This window comes from Anoplopoma fimbria, chromosome 6 (genome assembly GCF_027596085.1).
Source record: "Anoplopoma fimbria isolate UVic2021 breed Golden Eagle Sablefish chromosome 6, Afim_UVic_2022, whole genome shotgun sequence".
NCBI classification, from domain to species: Eukaryota; Metazoa; Chordata; class Actinopteri; order Perciformes; family Anoplopomatidae; genus Anoplopoma; species Anoplopoma fimbria.
In genome coordinates this window covers 15,729,815-15,747,779 of record NC_072454.1, presented here as the reverse complement: position 1 = coordinate 15,747,779, position 17,965 = coordinate 15,729,815, and the positions used below count along the sequence as shown (strand labels likewise).

Sequence of the window (17,965 nt, the reverse complement as noted above, 5' to 3'; positions counted from 1 at the left end):
ATAAATTATTTGTGTCCGGAAGATAAAACATAACAGTTTGATGGATTCCTGTGATTTTGTACAGATGCATGGTTACCAGAGGATACATCCTACTGACTTTGGTGATTCCCTTACATTCTCTTCTAGCACTACCATGAGCTCTAAATTTTGGGCTTAAGTAGAATATCTCAACAACTATTGGATGGATTATAAAGGCATTTGGTACATATATCCATGGTGACAAATTCTAATGCCTTTTGTGATCCTCTGATCTTCTTTTTCTCCCCAAAACACAAGGGGTGAGTCCCAAAGGAGCACAAACTGAGGGAATCAACATGTATGACACTTGACATTAATGTGACTTACTTTTTGTCCTTTCATCCTGTCGGCCTCTTCAGCACCTTGCTGACCCTGTGGAAGGAGGCCTGAGTTAATGACTCTGTAACATAACGGCATTGAAAATGTCACTGCCTGGAAAATACCTACGGAGTCTCTTACCTCTCCTTTTCCCAACGGGACTGCAGACTCACCCCCCTCCACCTGTACATGAACAGAGTAGATCACTGACAGTGACTGACAGCAAAGGCAGGGCCAAAAGACAGAAAGCTCAGAGAGTGAAATTTAGGCAAGGGCAGACGTTATGCATGACTAATCAGAAAAAACATACACAGTGTTGTGTCATGTCAGAATTAAACCTCTTGTAATCCTGGTAGGAAAAAAGGGAACACTATGGGGCTTTGTGATGCTATGGTGTTGAAAGTCTAGCATGATAATGATGAACTCAAGCCCCTGTTGCACTGCAGCACATTTCACTGTTAAAATCATTCCCCTGTCCGCCAATAGATGGCACTTTATGACTGCTGTCCTTAGAGTATTTTTAATAGGATTTCTTCCTGTCAGTTACGTGGAGAGTCCTCTTAAGTAAACAGAAATCTTGGTCAAGACACACAGCGAATAAGTAATTAAAAAGATTTGTGATAGAACATTGTCACATTCTTAAAGCCTCAGCAGAATCATACTTATGCATTTTTCCGCACCTTGTTATTACCTGCAATCATTTTAGTTACATCGCAGACGTGTGGCAAATAATTTACCAAATGCATTTGGAGAAGCAGCAATGCTTTGTTTCACATCCCCGGACAAACTCAATAAAGGTCACTTGTTGTGATAATTTTGTTCTTTTCAAAATAAAGAAAAAAATAAAGCTTGTTCATTAAAGATTATAGTTGTTTTGTATGAAGTGTACAGATTTGTAGGGAACGCTCCAGATATTACAACATTATGGAGCATCTGTTTAGCAATCTGAGAAGATGGAGAGACATCTGAGAAAGGTTGCAGCATATTTGCACACTCCTTAGCGGCGCCTTGACTCCAACAAAACAATATCTGCCTTTCAGTCTCAGCCCCTCCCCCATGCCTTCCACCCGCTAACGGCAGCCGCTGTGATACCGTTCATTTAATGAGTTATAGTCACTGTTTCCACGTCCAAATTAGGAGCTGTTATTAAGTCAGTACACTGCTGCGATGTGTGAACAGATGGATTGTCCTATTAATATTTTAGGCGGGGAAGACGGACTAGTGGCAAAATTGACTTTGAGTACTAATTGAATTCTGCTCAGCTTTATCAACCAAATGGGAACTGGTGATTTTACCACCATAATCTTATCAACTACATCATTGTTGGCCTGCTATCAGTCAGAGGCCCTTTATCTTAACAATCATCACAATACAGTACAGTATCTGTCTTACAGTAACTGTAAAACACATTTTCTGCTTTACACAGAAAATGTTTTCAATATCACAGAGATTTGTGGCAAAATATGTCTGCTGTTATCAATTTAGGATCTCCATGGAAGATCATTCAAAGTCAGTTTATTGGCTTAGGGGTATGTAACAAGTTAATAAACCTTTATAATGAGATCAACTGCAGCACGGCCAGTATTGATCTAGATTATCACTTTTATTTACACAATGAGAAAGCCCAAGACAGCCAACATCTGTGGAAGTCTGTGAGTTATACGTCCATTTTGTGGAACCTCAAGTCACCTAACTGTAATTTAGCGCATCTGCATCCCTCTCCGTCTCTCCATCAAGATCTGCAGTGTTCTGTCAGAGCCCGTTTGAGACTGTCAGTGGGAGATACCGTTATGGAGATGTGATTCATGAGAACACCGCCTTCCCGGCACAGACTTTTTGTTTTTCACTTTAAAACATTCACACTCTGCTGAGTTAGTGAGAGGGGGCCGGGCTCACACAGATGTTACATCAGCTGCAGTTTAGTCTAACTTGCGTCTGTTTTGTCTAAGCTAAAAAATGCACAAGGATGGCCACTGAGAGACAGAGAGAATCTCTGATGCTGCTCAATTATTACTGCTCCTGGAAACTGTTACTTTCCATTCCATTTAGCTTCGCTTCCTTATTATGCTGGATTGTGTAAATTCTTTTAAATGCGGGGCTATGCTTTCGTTTCAACAGATTCAAATGTGAAGCGATTCTCTGGGACAAGAGAGTTTTCTTGTCATCCACAGTAAGCATGAATTTTTTATGACAAACGGAAGATGTATCTGTAATGTAAGGGCACGGCTGATTCGTGGCAAGGGCACGGCTGGCATGCACATTAAACGTAAGCATTTTTTTGTGGTGTGTTTCTACATAACATCAGCAGGGGTCTAACGAACGCTTTAATCATATAATTGAATCATAATGCAACCTTTAATCTAATCTCAAACTGTAGCTTTGGTCTCCTGCAGGCTTTGTCACCTGCAGGTGTTACCCTACCTTACATCATTCTGAAATCAGTTTGATGTTACAGAAAGCCGATAGGTCTTCCTTTAAAACATTAAAGTTTATCCCACAATGTTAAACAATAATTATTTGTTACTGTTACTGGTGATGAAAGTCAAAAGACCTATGAAAGTGAAGTAGCAATTGCAAAACATATGCTGAAGCCACAATCTCAGAGCTGTTTTTCCACTCTGCCAACTGAAGGTTTGCATTTTACAGCTTCATTTTATGATATGAGAGTGATTCAAGTGATATAATAAAACTGTGACTCAGCAGCCAATTACAGAAACCTCATGAAAAGTTAATCAAGGTAATCTCTGTTTGCCATTTTATTCTTCAGCATGACTTACTAGGGCATGGTAATATCGTGTCATTTCTCATCCAAATGAAACCACTATCCATTGTGCCTTCCCCTATGTTATATATAATGCTGTTCCATTTGTTTTTAAAGGTATAATACATTTGTCCTCATCTAGGCAACTTTATTTTTCAAGGTTGGCCAGCTGACACTTCTCCTTCCTCTGGGCAAAGGGAGCAGGAGGAACTCTGCGGCCTGAGCTGACACCCCAGCAAAACGACGCACCTATACATCAAATGAACAGCTGCGGTCAGGAGGTTGTCCACTACACAATAGCTTTCACTCTCAGCATGATCACAAGTGGGCCACTGGAGGCCCGGTGGGTTGGTGGTGGGGGCTGAGGGGGGGTAAGGTTGAGTTTGTGAAGGAAGCGGGTAGAAACAAAGACAGTAGGAGGCCTGGTTGAGGTCCATGTCTTGGAGTCTTTTACACCGCATATCTCATGTGCCTCCGGTGAGCTACAGCACCCCTGGGCTTCATGAAAATGATTACAGACCCTTTTTGCAAAAGCACTGTATGTAATGGCCATCTGTCTGTTTGGAGTGTGAGCACTGAGTCACGCTGTGCTGCGCTGCAGGAGCTTTAAGGTGGGAACAGCTATTTAACTTGCACAGTAGATAGGCTACAATTGACTGAAAGGAGCCATTTCCGACAAGGGAGATCTGTTTCCTGACTGCTAACACAAAAAATGTCAGTCAAGGACAGACATCTGGTCACACATACGTCTGACTGGTCTAGGCGGACTACTTGGCACAATTACAAACACACTGTATGTCTTTATACAGACAACACAGTGTAGATGATTAAAGCCCTCGCCTTTTTGGAGGACTGCTACAATGAACACTGCTCAGTCATCTTGACAATTCACCCTGGCTGGAAGTGCAGGTAAGGGCCAGTTTATCAAATGGGGAGACAGCTCAAATCTACTTTAAATGCTACATGTCAGTACTCTGTTTTGTGATGAACAATGTTTTGAGTGATACCTTGACACTTGCCCCTTCCAGGGTTCCTGGGGGACCCTGCAATTACAAGTAGCGAAACAGTCGTTTCACACAGAGAAAGGATTGAATGATTTCATGCCACAAAAATATGATTAACTTTGAATCATTGCTCTTTAACCACCCTAAGCCTTTCCTGACCTATATTTAAACAGGCATGTTTACTTTGATAAAAGAGTCTGATTTACAGCAAAGGCCTGTTGTATTAAAGTGTCTAACCTTTACACTATTGTTAGCTCTCATAAAGACATGGCTTGCAACAAGCAATTTATAGATTATCTTTGAGCGTGTCTGTTGCTTTTTAAAACTCTCCTTTTGTCACACAATGCAAATTTGACTTTGACTTGCTCAACTGCAAGCACTGTCCTCCTGCTCTGGACAAGAGAGAGTGATGCCCTTGTGTGTGTTTTGAATAGATGATTTTGCCCCTGAGCTCTACCTCAGCAAAACAGGTGACTCATAAATGCCAATACCAGGGGATGGAGGCAGAGCTGGCACATGCTAAGGGTATCATCAGGACACTGCCATTTAGAAATGTCACACCTTCACCATCGTGTCTTTCTTTTGTCCTACGACTTTGTGTCCTACAACTTTATGAGTTATTAAGGAGGCAGGGGATACATTCAGTCATGCAGAAGTGGTTTAACAGTGAGTAGCTCAAATTTTACAAAAGATAATTGAATTGATTGAGCATAACGGTGATAGAAGCAGAACAGAATCTTTCTGGATTTCTGGATGATATAAAGTACGACAAACCCTGATGTCCTGATCCAGAGAGTAATTAGGGCGATAGCGCATGCAAATAATTGGACATGCAAAGCTTCGGAGCTACATGACTGCTAAATGCTCTTTTTGGTCCTGACATCAGAGCAGTTAAGAGTACAACAGTCTGTCTCCTTTAACACATCGTGGTGTTTGTGCCCTTTGCTGCGTGGGTCACTACACAAACACACAAACAGTGTCTGGGATGGGTTTGGATGCCTGAGGAAAACAACATAATTCAAAGAGTCAACGGGCCTTATAGGTGGACTTGTCTTGCTCATCAATACAAGCATTCTCAAGAGCAACCTTAATATAACCCTTGTGGTTTTGTGCTATTAATACAGCCTGCTAGCAGCAGTATGGAAAAGGGCTTTGAACAGATCAATACAGCCTAAGCATGGAATTAATGCACAAAGTTTACAGAGATGTTTCACTGATAAGAGTGTAATTCCTCCTTTTAAAGCTGGATTTTGTATTGCATGTCTGTTGTGCTGATTGACTGTTTGCTTTAATATGCCTTTATAAATATGATTACTTTGCAACTTTTGTTGTGTTACCACTTTTAGCCATATTTCTCAACTGAAATAGACACTAGTAATCTCAGGGGGAATTCCTGGAATTGATTTTGATGCTAGACTAGCCAGAAAAAATAATATGCTATTCAAAGTGCTGCTGTATTATAATGTCTGAGTTAATCTTTCGTAATTCTGAAGTAAATTATTCCTTATAGTGAGATGGATGCATAAAACTAAAATACATTGTAGTTCTAGTTGGTTTAATAGAGAAGCAAAAGAAAATGCTGTGTTGTCTGTGTTACTGTATATCACTTACAGGCAGGCCTCTGAGTCCAGGCTCCCCAGTCTTTCCTCTCCGTCCCTAAGGAACAAGAAAAAAGAAAGATTAAGATGACTGAGTAGAGATAAAACAACAGGTGTGGTTGGGCATACATGCTGCCAGCAATTAAGGCTAGACAGCAACTCACAGTCTCTAATTTGCTTTTAATTAACAACAAGAAAACAGCTTAATTGCTGCACCCCGTGCGGCCCACTAGTCTTTGTTCCCTCCTCTGGTTTACTGCCTCTTTTCCAGCTGTGTGTGTCCCTCTGTGCATCAATCAACCCAAGGAGCAGATACAGCCCCAAACAGGCCAAGCCAGCCAGTGCTGTCCAGCAATGCAAAACGAGGTCAGATGGAAGCAACCATTTCTAACCATCCTTTTGGACATTTTGTGAATTGCAAATGGCCTTTGTGCTTGAAAGTCTGCGAGGCTTGAAAAGCTGACATCGTAATGAGATGTAATGTGATCCGAAACCAAACCGAAGTTGGTATAATGTACATTAAGAGGGTTTATGTCCTTGTGAGAAGAGAGGATAAAGCTCTGTGGGTATCCTTACAGCTATCCTATAAACTGGCAGCGCATCACTGGCCCTGTATTATAAGGAATCCCCGGAATTAGTCGGCTTTCACACATACAAGACGGATGTTAAATCAACTCAATTAGGAGATGGTAATACTCTGGCCAGTATCAATTCACCGTACAACAGTGTAATCAACAGCAGAAGCATGAGACAATGCAGATATCTGTATCATGGCTACACATGATTGCCTTCTTCTAATAAGAGTTTCATCATCTGACAAATTGCTATATTGAAACATTGTATCCCACTCCTACTGTATGTCAGTGTGGTTGGCACAAAAACACTTCTCTCCTCCACCGAGTTAGTTAGTTCTGTGGAGAAGGACGGATCACTGGCAGCTGGGAAAAAAAGAAGAGAATCACAAAGCAACGCCCCCGAATCTTTCCTTTTGAAACTTCATGTATGCTAGACTTTGATTAACTGGGTCGAATTTGACATGTACGTTTGCCTGCAAAAAACAAAACAAAGGAAGGAAGTTCACTGAGAGCGATTGCTTTTAATCATCCGTTTGTATGTGCGCTCAATCTAACATGCTGTTTGTGTTTCTCTGTTTGTAGTCCACAGATTACAGGAATAATGAAAAACAGGAGAAGCCAAGGTGTAGTGCAGTAAATATTAACCTTAATAATGACACAGTGGAGCCAGTGTGTGCCTCCTTTTGGGAAACGCTTTTTCTCTGTTCATGCTGTTTGATGTGCCAACAAAGCTCGGCCAGCTCCTTTTGATCATCTGTGTTAATGTGGCTTTGAGGCAACATGAGCTTTAATCTGAACATGAATGAGTGGCAACTCGAGAAGAGCTGGAACTACGTTGACGTGCAGGAACAGCACCTTCAAACCTTTAAAATCCTTTGCTTCAAATGAATGACATTATATGGCCGTAAATGTAATTGGGGTGGGTTAGCTTTATGACAGGGAAAGTCAGAATGGCAGCCAAAGTGTTCAATGAGTGCTTGTGCAAATTACAATGACATCACTTTCGTGTAGAAGGTCTTTTTTGCACATAGATGCTGTTTTTGTAAAGGAGTGGACAATGTTATTTGGTTCTCTTTCACTGTGAATGAACAGGCTGACATTGAATCATTGCTACCTTTGCATAAGGTTCAGAACTTTTGTTCCAGCCTTATCGGCCTCTGCTGCTGTTTATGCCCTGAACTCAACAACAAAAGCAGATTACAAAGATAAGTTATTAAGATAATGAATATTTCATGTGCTATTATTCCAAGCAGGTCATGAATTATGCAGTTTTCAAAATTATTTCTCCACATTTACCCTTAAACCTCTTTTAACACCAAATTAATTTTGTGTCCACGAATTTGCATTTCAAAACAAACAGCGTTACGCTAGATCTCAGTTCTCAACAAATTTATTTTGTTTATTACTTTATTTATACATTTTAAACCCCATTTACTTAAGATTTCCCTTCTTTCTTTCTCTTTTCTTTCAGACATTCAGCTCACAGAAAGACACACTTACATTTTACTTCAATCTTGAATTACTGCCTTTATGACATAATAGTCACATTGGATTTATATTCACTTGCCAGTTTACTAGGTACACCTACCTAGAACTAATGCATTGTAATACAACGGCCCTGCAATAAATTCAACCTTTATGATGATCATAATGTTCAGTTTTTGTTGAAACTGACATGGAGAGCTGCTGATTCCACTTTATGACCATTTAGAGGCAGTTTTTTGTGGTACTGCTGAATTGTACATCATTGTACTGAGAGGTGTTCCTAATATTAACAGGGCGTTCACACCAGCCTTATTTAGTCCGGTTGAACCAAACTCTGGAGGGTTTACCCTCTTTGTGCAATTTGTTTTGGCTTTCTGGTCAGCCTCAAAGTGTTTGTTTCGGACCGCTGTCAAGTAATATAAAGGGTGAACACCATTTGAAACAATCACAGGAATTGTACCATTTTATTTGTCATTTCACCGGTTAAAAAATGATTCCTTTTGTGGTGACTGGTGAACTAGTGGCCAATTTGCACATTTGCTACCAAACTGTCAAATGGAAGGGGTCCTTTGTCTATGTTGGGTTTTTCCGTCTTTGAAAATATATTCATATTATATTCATAAACACCAACAGCTCAGACCCTTGTTTTCACTATAAAGCAATCCATTAAAAAGACTACACCAGGTGACGTTGTGGTAAGACAGACACTTCTGTGTACAGATGACCTCTGGTTAGCACGCCGGCCCCAGCAAATCTGTGCACAGTGACAAGAAATAATTAGTCCGGAGCACAGCTGTCATCACCGTTTGCACTCAGTTGACTCTTCAAACTAAAACACCTGCCAGTGACACAGTGAGATAACTGCCTCTGAAGGGACACACTGGCTCTGCAATACGTAGATAATCAAGATGCCAGCAACCGCGGTAGTGCCCATGAGCACCCAAATACTACAGCAACAGATTAAAGAGTCTAGCCTTTAGCACAAGTGTGTGAGGTGTTTCAGAGTATTAACTTAGGTTTTTAATTGTACTTCTGTGTTAACGCCATTTCAATAATTTGATCAAGTCTAAATGTCATGTTTGGACCTCATAGACTTTTGTAAAAGTGAATTTGAAGGGATACTCTGACATTTGGAATTGAGGTCATTTTATAATCATGTTCAGCCATGTAAGAGATTTTTTTCTTCAGTTACTGTAAACTGTTTGTAGGTAGGTTGTCATTGCAGAGAACAAAACATGCTTATTGGCACAAGATAAACCTATAATTACGGTCTTAGGGTTGTATTTCTTCTTTTTCAACCAGTCGTGTTTCCAGTATGTCCAAAATGTAAATGGTAAACAGTAAATCGTCTTGTTCTTGGAATGCCCCTTTCTAGTCCTTTGACCACTCCAAGTGCTTTTACACTCCATGTCATTCACACTTTCATACACTGATGAGTTAAGACCAAAACATGTTTTGTGAGGCCACAGTGACCTTTGACCACCAAAATCTAATCAGTTCATCCTTGAGTCGAAGTGGATGTTTGTGCTACATTAGAAATTCTCTCCAGGCATTCCTGGGATATTACTTATGTTTACAAGATTGGACTGGACGGAGAGAAGTACGGACAGAGAACCCGTAACATAATGCCTGCGGCCACGGTTGTCGCTGGCATGGAAGCATAAAAATATCTTTGATACCAGGTAGTTGTATTTTCATTTGTATAACTGTTTAGTGTTAACAGTGTCGACATCAATTGCCTTCATTGTTGAAAAGTGAAAAAAATATCTAATAATATTTTCAGATTTTACAGCAGTTAATCATGCCTTCATGAAACACAAAGTTAAAGTGACACATTTGCATTCACTGTTTAAACACTGCGTGCTAAAAATTTTTGGCATATTGTTATCAAAATTACAAGCTTTCAAATTATGTTTATGGTTGTTTTCTAGTTTTAGAGTATGTATGTTTATCAAAACCGCTCGGTTCCTAAAGGTCGAAACAATTCATGAATTCTGCACCTGTATACAAATCTTTATTGTAGTTTTGTCTTCTTGTTTTTGTTCTTTTCCCTTTTCTTTTTTAGAATTGTTGTGGTGAAGAAGGTATAGACACAACACCAGAAGATAAATTCCAGAGGTAAACTGCAGTCCAAAGCAGTCTCCAGGCAACAAGGATGAACAGCAAACTGAAACTGAGGATTTTGACTTCAAAAAAGAAAGAAAGAAATGTAAGACAAAGTGAAAAACATGAGACATGTGTGTAAACAAAACAAAAGGTTGCTTCCCTTGGTGCACGCAGAGTTTAGCGAGAGCAAAAGAGCAGTTTACAGTTGGGCTTGGATCATTCATTTTGCTCTGCTAAATTTAAGTTACTTTAAAACTTTACACAACCTTTGTATGCCAAGGCAGTATATGTCAACATGTTGATAACTAGGATATAAGTTAAATTATAACAAGACCAGCCAGCAGTGTCAGCTGAGCCAAACCTTAATGGTTGCAATTCCTTTTCTGTTTCTTCATCTCTGATGTACGTCTCCCTTTGTTTATATGGTCATAACTCTATAACTCTCATCTCATCCCCCTTTCCTGTTTTTCTTGTAATCTCTCCTTCCTTCCCCTGTCTCCTGTCACTCGCTGTTCCTCCCTCACCCAACTTCCAGCTCATGTTGGATCACCCCGGCAATCTCTGTTGCTATGCAACGCTCAGTGTCCTATAAATTTGACAACATCCTAGTGCTTGATTATTATTTGAGCGCTGCAGTGTGAAGCCCTCCTTCAGGTCATTGCAGTAGATTAGAGGGAGGGAGAGATAGAGGAAGGCAAGGAAGGAAATGAGGGATGAGAGGGAGGGACGGAGATGGGGAAAGATGAAGGGATTGTGGGGGAGAGGAAAGGAGAGAGAGACTCGGAGTGAAATATGAACTGGCTTCTTGAATAAACGAAAGATGGGCTGGCAAGACCTAATACATATTTGCAAGCACTATTTATCTGTCCCACTCTAAAAACCTGCAAACCACATAAGAGAAGTGTGAAAAGCACTTCACATTAACTACTAATTCAATAATGGTGCCAGTAAAGCTAGAGGGAGTGTACGTTTGAGCAGTGGTAAGAAGGAGGCCTCAGTAGATTGACAGCGTATTTTCAAATTCCGACTTAATCCACATGGATCCCAGCCTCGACTGGCTTCTACTCTGCTATGAGTTGTAAAGAGTAAAATGAAAGCACAGACATTTGGCCCTGGCTCAGTGCTGCAACACAAGCCCCAATCGGAGAGCAAAGTCAACAGCGACAGTGACACACAGCAGAGGCACTCGTTTATGATAACTCCATAATCCTTATCCCAAATGTCAACATGTTCTCTGAGACATTCCCTGTCTGACTAGCCACACTGGGATAACACAGTGGAATAAAATGGAGAGGCCAGAAGGTGTTGCATTTTTAGCAATAAAGCAGATATACCATCAAAAAGCCACATAATCCACCTGACAAATGCCCCTGTCAAGAGGGGTCAGTAGATAAGCTGGAGGAGCCTTACTGAGATGAACACCACAGCAACCAACTCAAACCTGACACACAGCATAGATGGATTATGATGTTTATCCTTTCATATGCAGGGAAAGCTTAAATCAATTTGAACTCATTTCAACGTTTCCGGTCTTATCTTATTTCAAACACAATATCTCATCTTTGATTTTTGCTAATTTGCCTCTGTGTGTAAAGATAAAAGGCCAATTTTCCCCAAAAGTGACAATCCCTTTTTCTTATTTACTGAATTAGAAATCTATTAATATTTTGACATCCCAATTTGAACCGTTTGTATTGGTAGGTGCCACAATACGAGCATTTTAAAAAGGCCTGGAAGTTTAGGAGAACTGCTTTCTCCTTTAACTCTCACATTGTACATAACCACTTGTTCATCTACCACCAAACCTTTTTACTCTTTTGACTAAATATAGCCTGGTTACACCACAAACACCTTGACCGACTTATCGTCAGAAGTCTTTGGTATACTCCTTTTCTTTATCCTCCTGTCTTACGTGTGACAAAGAAGTTTAATGTCCTGAAGGGGAAACTATCTGACATTACCAAAGCCATGTTGGTCTGCAATGTTATGTGGCTCATGAGAGAGATGACCTTTTCTTGACTGAAAGAACTCACATGCCACTCCCACTCTTTCTGCCTGAGCTGAGTCCTGTATCCCTCCAGGGACATGTACTCAGGCCACCTGAGCCTTTTGTCTAACTGATGTACTGTGTTTAACTGGAACTGACTATGTAGCCTATGAGCAGCAGCTGTATTTGCTTGGTAAACAAATGTGTACAAAACAGTGAAGATGAAACACGCTCCTCCTAATATCCTAATGCCAGTTTAACAAACAAAGAGTAGATGGTGTGGAGATTTCTGTTATTGTTGTCTGTGCACAAGCTGTACTGGCGGCGAGGGGCCAGAGACAGAAAAATAACCCTTCTAAACAGATGTTCAAAGGATGATTTAGACAGTCCAAAAACACACATGGACATCCAGAAGTGTGAACTTGTGTATTCACACCCAAAAAAGACACAAACACAGACAGACAAATGTGCACATGCCGCGTGCACACACATACACAGAGAAAGTTTGCCACAACACAGCCTGTCACAATATTTATTCCCAAGTGAAAGTGCTTGTCTGCTCCCGGCCCGTAAAAAATGGAACAGAAACATTACACTAGATGCACTTTATCCCCTCATTTCTACGGTCAAACCTCGAGCCCCTCAGGAGCATTCATTGTATTCAGATACATACAATTACTCACACTGCCAGCAAAAGCTAATTTATACTGTAATTAATTCTGAAATGTCATCCCTTCCCCTTGTAAATATATTTTCTGATTTCTTATTTAAAAAAAATTGCACCATGAACCATAAGACTCAGCAAGACCAGGGAAAAACAGCATCAAGTATGCACAAAGGATCTCTAAAATAACGATTTCTGTAGCAACCTTTTAGCTTTTGAAGCTTTCACCAGGTTTAACTCAACCGAAAGTACTGTATGTGTATAATTATCATTTAATATGTTGGGAATTAATATAAACATTACATACATTCAAGTGTCACAGTTTTTTAAAAGGAAAATTCTGCAAAAAAATGCCATAAAATAATCTACAGTCTACTTGTTTATTGTGATTTTTTTGTTTCAAAAGAGCTCTCTAATATTCATTTTCAGTTTCCCCGACATTAAAAATATTTCCTCACACGTATACTACATCAGCCCTGCTGCTTCTTGGCGTTAGCTTCAGAATTACCACTGAGTATCAGTTGGAGAAGGGGATAAATAATCAGTGTATTCACACCAACTATGGAGCTCGATCTGATACAGTTGACAAAATTCTCACCAAAGCCCTTTTCACTGTGTCAAATCAGCCATCAACCCTTCTGAGGTAAATATTGATTATACTGCATGCTTGAAATGTCACAAAAACACACTGTAGAGACCGCAGCCTCACCTGCTTCAAATTAAGGATCCAATTAGAGACAGACAAGTGTAAATTCCCTAGTTCTGACCGCCCTCTCTGGATGCCATTTTAGGACACTGCACAAGCTCAGAAAATGCCTGGGCACTGAAGCTTGCAGAGATCCCTTGCACTTGGTAAAAGCCTCAATAAAATAGGATTTGTTCCAGTTGTTTACTGAGGGTTAAGAGGAGCGGCTGGGGCAGGAAGAGAACGGCAAAGCCGACAGCTGCCTGGCAGGGGCTCAAATGCAGCTTAGCATTTTTCACCATTCTGACTGGCACACAATGCTCTCTTTAACTTCCAGCCATCTAAATATTCAGGGACGTATAAAGAGATGGCTGACACTGCAGCCGACTTAAGACACAGCTCAGCTGGCCAAGATTGCACCTATAGGCTCTTGGCTAAAGCTTTCCATGAAAGCGTTCCTCACAGAGACTCAATCGTAGATCCCACATGACCAAATGGTGATTCGTGCATGGGCCACTAGATGGCAAACTAGCTTCATCACAAACGTTGTACACAGGGAGGGGACGGAGCCAATGAGGAGGCTGAAAGCTCTCTATGAGAGAGGATAGATGTCCTCAATGGATGAATGTATGATGTGTGTTGGGTAACATAATTAATTAGGCAGTCTGGCAATTAGGCAATGAACACCGTAAAGGAGATTTTTTCTGTAGGGGGCTTACAACGATGAGAAGAGAAGGAAATAGACGTGAGCAAGACGCTGTATGAGAGTGAGAGAAAGGGACATTCATTTTCGCACCGCATTATTTTCAACTGCCACACAGTACAAGGGGACACAGGTGGCACTACAAGGGTACCCTGTCATAGAACGCAGCATATCATTGGGCAAAATAACCATTATAGAGCTACTTCAGCAAACACCAAAATCCTCAGCGCCACACAGTATGCAAACACTAGAGTCAAAGGCAAACACAGGAAATGCAGACAGTAGGATATCTGTGGAAACTAAGCCAGGGTAGTCCCAGGGGAGCCTCAGAACAGCTCTTTACAACAGCCACGTCTCTACCACGTCTTCACGGCTGAGTTTTAAGAGCTCATTGATTTTAACAACTCCTAAGGAGAGGAAAGAGGGCTGATGATACGATCCAAATTTACATATTTATGCGGTGAAGATGATAAATCTATATTCAACTATATTCACCTATCAGCCCAACGTCTGTGCAGCGTTTCAAAGCTAGTTGGGTGCCTGTCACATTGGCTCCTCACAGGGCAGACGTTGCCTCTCGGATGTTCTCATCTCCTAATGGATGCTGTTATTAGTCTTGGCTCTTAGAAATTTCACAGTCTCATCTGGACTTTTGGCCGTATTATTCATCTGGAGCAGATTGCTCCCGTCCTATGTTTACAGAAACTGAGTGTTTCATTAATGCATTATCCAACAAGTGAATAGGAGAGGCTGAAAATCTACTCTGAATAAACCCTGGTTCATTTTACAAACCAAATATTTGAGGTCAGAGAGAATACACTGTGCAAAGATCCCCTGGGCGCTCACTCCGGGTACTGAAGCCCTCGGCAAGTCTTATGCTTCATATCACTCACCACGCATAACAGATTACACTAAGGTCCCACACACAACCATCTGTGTAGTATCAGGCCACTCTAAATGCGCTGCTTCCTGGCATGCCATTAAAGTGGACACAGATGAATGTATCTAGATTGGTTTCGGGGCAGGATGAGAGTGTGAAGAATCAAAAATATGGATGGCAGGCGGTAACAGCGATGCAGCCTCCCACTACCGCGCCTCCGTGTTCTGCAGTGTTCAGGGCTTCATCTCCTCCCCGTCCAGCCTCCACCCCACCCCCCTTGCACTCTTAGCCCCCTCCCTCCGCTTGGCCAAAGAAAACCACAGACATAGAGGGTGCTAACTCGGGGCATGCTTCAATCATCCCGGATCCAAAATGCCCTTTTAAAGGTATTTACATTCACAGAATTTTTTCAACTGCTGTCTCCTCTTAAAATGCCCGGAGAGTGTCTTTATATATTACTAGACTGTTTGGAGCCAGATAAATCCCATTGTTTGGATGACGGAAGCCGTGGTGTGAACAATGACACCTAGAACACTCACAGGGGGCGGTCACCTCTTTGCCGCTGACATACCTCAATGAGTCGAGTGAATTCAGTTCAGTTGACCCCATCTGACACTTGACACTCCATTAGTGTTGCTATGACCTGGCAGACATTAAAACAACATTCGAAAATGTTGGCAAGGTACTAGACACGGGCAAAGGCGATGCCAGGCCCTGATGAATTGGACACTGGAGCAGCAAGGACGTGCATATTGCTTGCAGGGCCCCCGTTGTGTGGTACGGCTCTGACTCCTGAGAAAGTCGTGAGGTTGTAGAGGTGTGAACGAGGGCCGTGGCCTGGCCAACTATAGCAAGCCTATCTAATGCTCAGAGGATTTGGTGACCTACATTACCCCTTATTGAAGATCAGCTTTTTACACGAATACAAACACACACCTCAATTAGCAGACACACACAAACATACACACACGGTGACTCCAAAAGCCAATGAACAATGTGCGATCAAAGTGGCCCTCTCAAAGTCTTGCCCCCTGAGTTCATCCCTGTAATTAATTGGCCAATTAATGTGTGTTTATTCTGGACACCGATGGATGGGGCCATAGTGAGGCTCTCTGGGAAAGACGAGAGTCAGACAGATAAATCAAAGCTTTGTGCATCTGTCCTTGCAAGTGCCAAACCCTTCCCCCCTGTAACCCTCCTCTCTCCCAACTGGGCCCAAATGTGAGACCTTTTCATAGCCAATCAGGTCAAATCTTTGTTTCATCCTCTGTCCCAATGCACTTGACATTGACAAGATTAATTGCCTTGTGCACTGGGCGAACGTGCTACCTCCTGGTGCCATACAGGTGTCAAAAGAGTGGCTCTCTGGATTTCCTCAACATGAATCTGGACAGGGAGGGAGAAGAATAACCTATTCCATTCAACGAAGGGTTAACAAATCCTCCCCCCGCTTGTAAAATCTCACAGGGTGTAAATCTCTCAGCTGTGAGCCCTGCTGACCTGTAAATTCTTCTCTCCGTGTTACTCTGCCCATTGAGCTTCCACGGGTCGGGCCAAAACTGTAACTACATATCTACATCATGCTACTGTAGTTAAACACTGCATCAAAGATACAGGCCATCCATACGGTCCACAACTGGGTCTCAATGGTTAAATATATGGTTTTATGGGTGCTATGTGTGCATATGTATATTTTAAATGGAGTCACGCTTAATTTGACATAAATGTAAACGTGTATAAATGGGATAAACTGTATTTAAAATTTTCTTAGATTGCTTTCTAAAATGTACGAAAAAATGAATTAAGATATGGAAAATGTGTCAAGGTGACTATTCCAAGAAGAAAAGTATCCTCAATTATATATACAGAACATTTGCATTTAGCTGTGATTTATAATTTCTTTATCTTCAATGTACAATACATGAATGCATATATTTAACATAGGAAGGTATATTAAACAGGCATATCAAATCAAACCTGACTAAAAGCACTTGGGGGAAATTAATTTACCATATCATTACAGCTTTGTACTGAGCTGGACAACAGAAAGCATGGCTCCAGTCAAATAGCTGCTGTAATTTCATGCATTTACTGTATCACCAGAATCAGCGGCAGCCTCCCATGGAGAACTTCTGGCAGGGAGGCTGGTATTCTCACCAGGGACTCGTTACTAAATAATCTCACCCTGCAGGTGCTCTGGTAGAGGTCAACAGTCTGTTACAGTTGCATCACTGTTCATGTCTGCCTCCACCTATGGAGCAGGAGACCGCTGCCAAGTATTCCAGTCCCTACACGCCGAGCAATATCTCCTTCCCTATCACTGTCACTGCCCGCTTTGGTCTCTGCAGACACACAGACTGATCCAAATGAACCTCAGCCAAGTCCATCAGCTATAATATGAATATTATATTTACTGTGGTGGCTCAATTATCTGAAAATAACATTTTCCGGGGCCTGTAGAGGAGGTCAAATTCCAGTTACAGCATATATTTAGTTTTTCAGAGAACAGCATACTTTTTCAAACCAAATTAGGTTAAATGACAAATGCCATTGTGCAACGAGGATACATAGATCTCGTTTTAAAGTAGATGGATGTTATTGTATCCAATCTGACACTAATGTTTTGACCTGCATTATGGGAAACATCTAGAGAATACCAGTAGGATATTGCGCCTGCACACTTGCGCCTTGTGCTGAGAGAAATCGACCAACAGTTTGGTAGTAGAGAGAATGGCACAATTGAAATATTATATAGTTGTTCTTTGGTGTTAAAGAACAAATTTGACCACTAGTCTTAAAGGACAGGGTGTAGGATTTAGTGTTATCTAGTGGTGTGGTTATATTTAACTGAATACCAATGTCCATGCCTCCCTTCAACAACGGTTACCAATCAAAAATCCCCCTAAAAACGTGAACAGATGAAGATCCGACCAAGTCAAAGACCGTGCTGAACATGACGTTGTTCAGCGAGTATCGCCCACAGCCTTTCCCGGTAGAGGAGGCCAAGATGCGATACCCATAAGGCAAAACCTGCAAAAAACCCAGAGCTGGCTTACAGGAAGGACGATGGGTCGAGCGAGATAAACCGCAAAGTTGCACCACCTAAAACACAACGGACTCCGTGAAGAGGACCAGCTCACTATGGAAATATGAAGCACTAATCTTATCTAAAAAAAACACA

General features: G+C 41.4%; 1 protein-coding gene across 3 annotated transcripts in view; it reads right to left on the bottom strand.

Moving 5' to 3' along the window:
* LOC129092268 (collagen alpha-1(XIX) chain-like) overlaps nucleotides 1-17,965 on the bottom strand; it is a 99,670-nt gene that overhangs the window by 41,658 nt on the left and 40,047 nt on the right. For 2 of the 3 annotated variants that reach the window (XM_054600153.1, XM_054600155.1), the window contains exons 16-19: nucleotides 5,713-5,757; nucleotides 4,105-4,140; nucleotides 478-519; nucleotides 346-390 (exon numbers count right to left, since the gene is read on the bottom strand). In XM_054600153.1, coding sequence (XP_054456128.1) covers nucleotides 346-390; nucleotides 478-519; nucleotides 4,105-4,140; nucleotides 5,713-5,757 — 168 coding nt within the window. The remainder of the gene's footprint in view (nucleotides 1-345; nucleotides 391-477; nucleotides 520-4,104; nucleotides 4,141-5,712; nucleotides 5,758-17,965) is intronic. The other variant, XM_054600154.1, reaches the window with a different exon arrangement.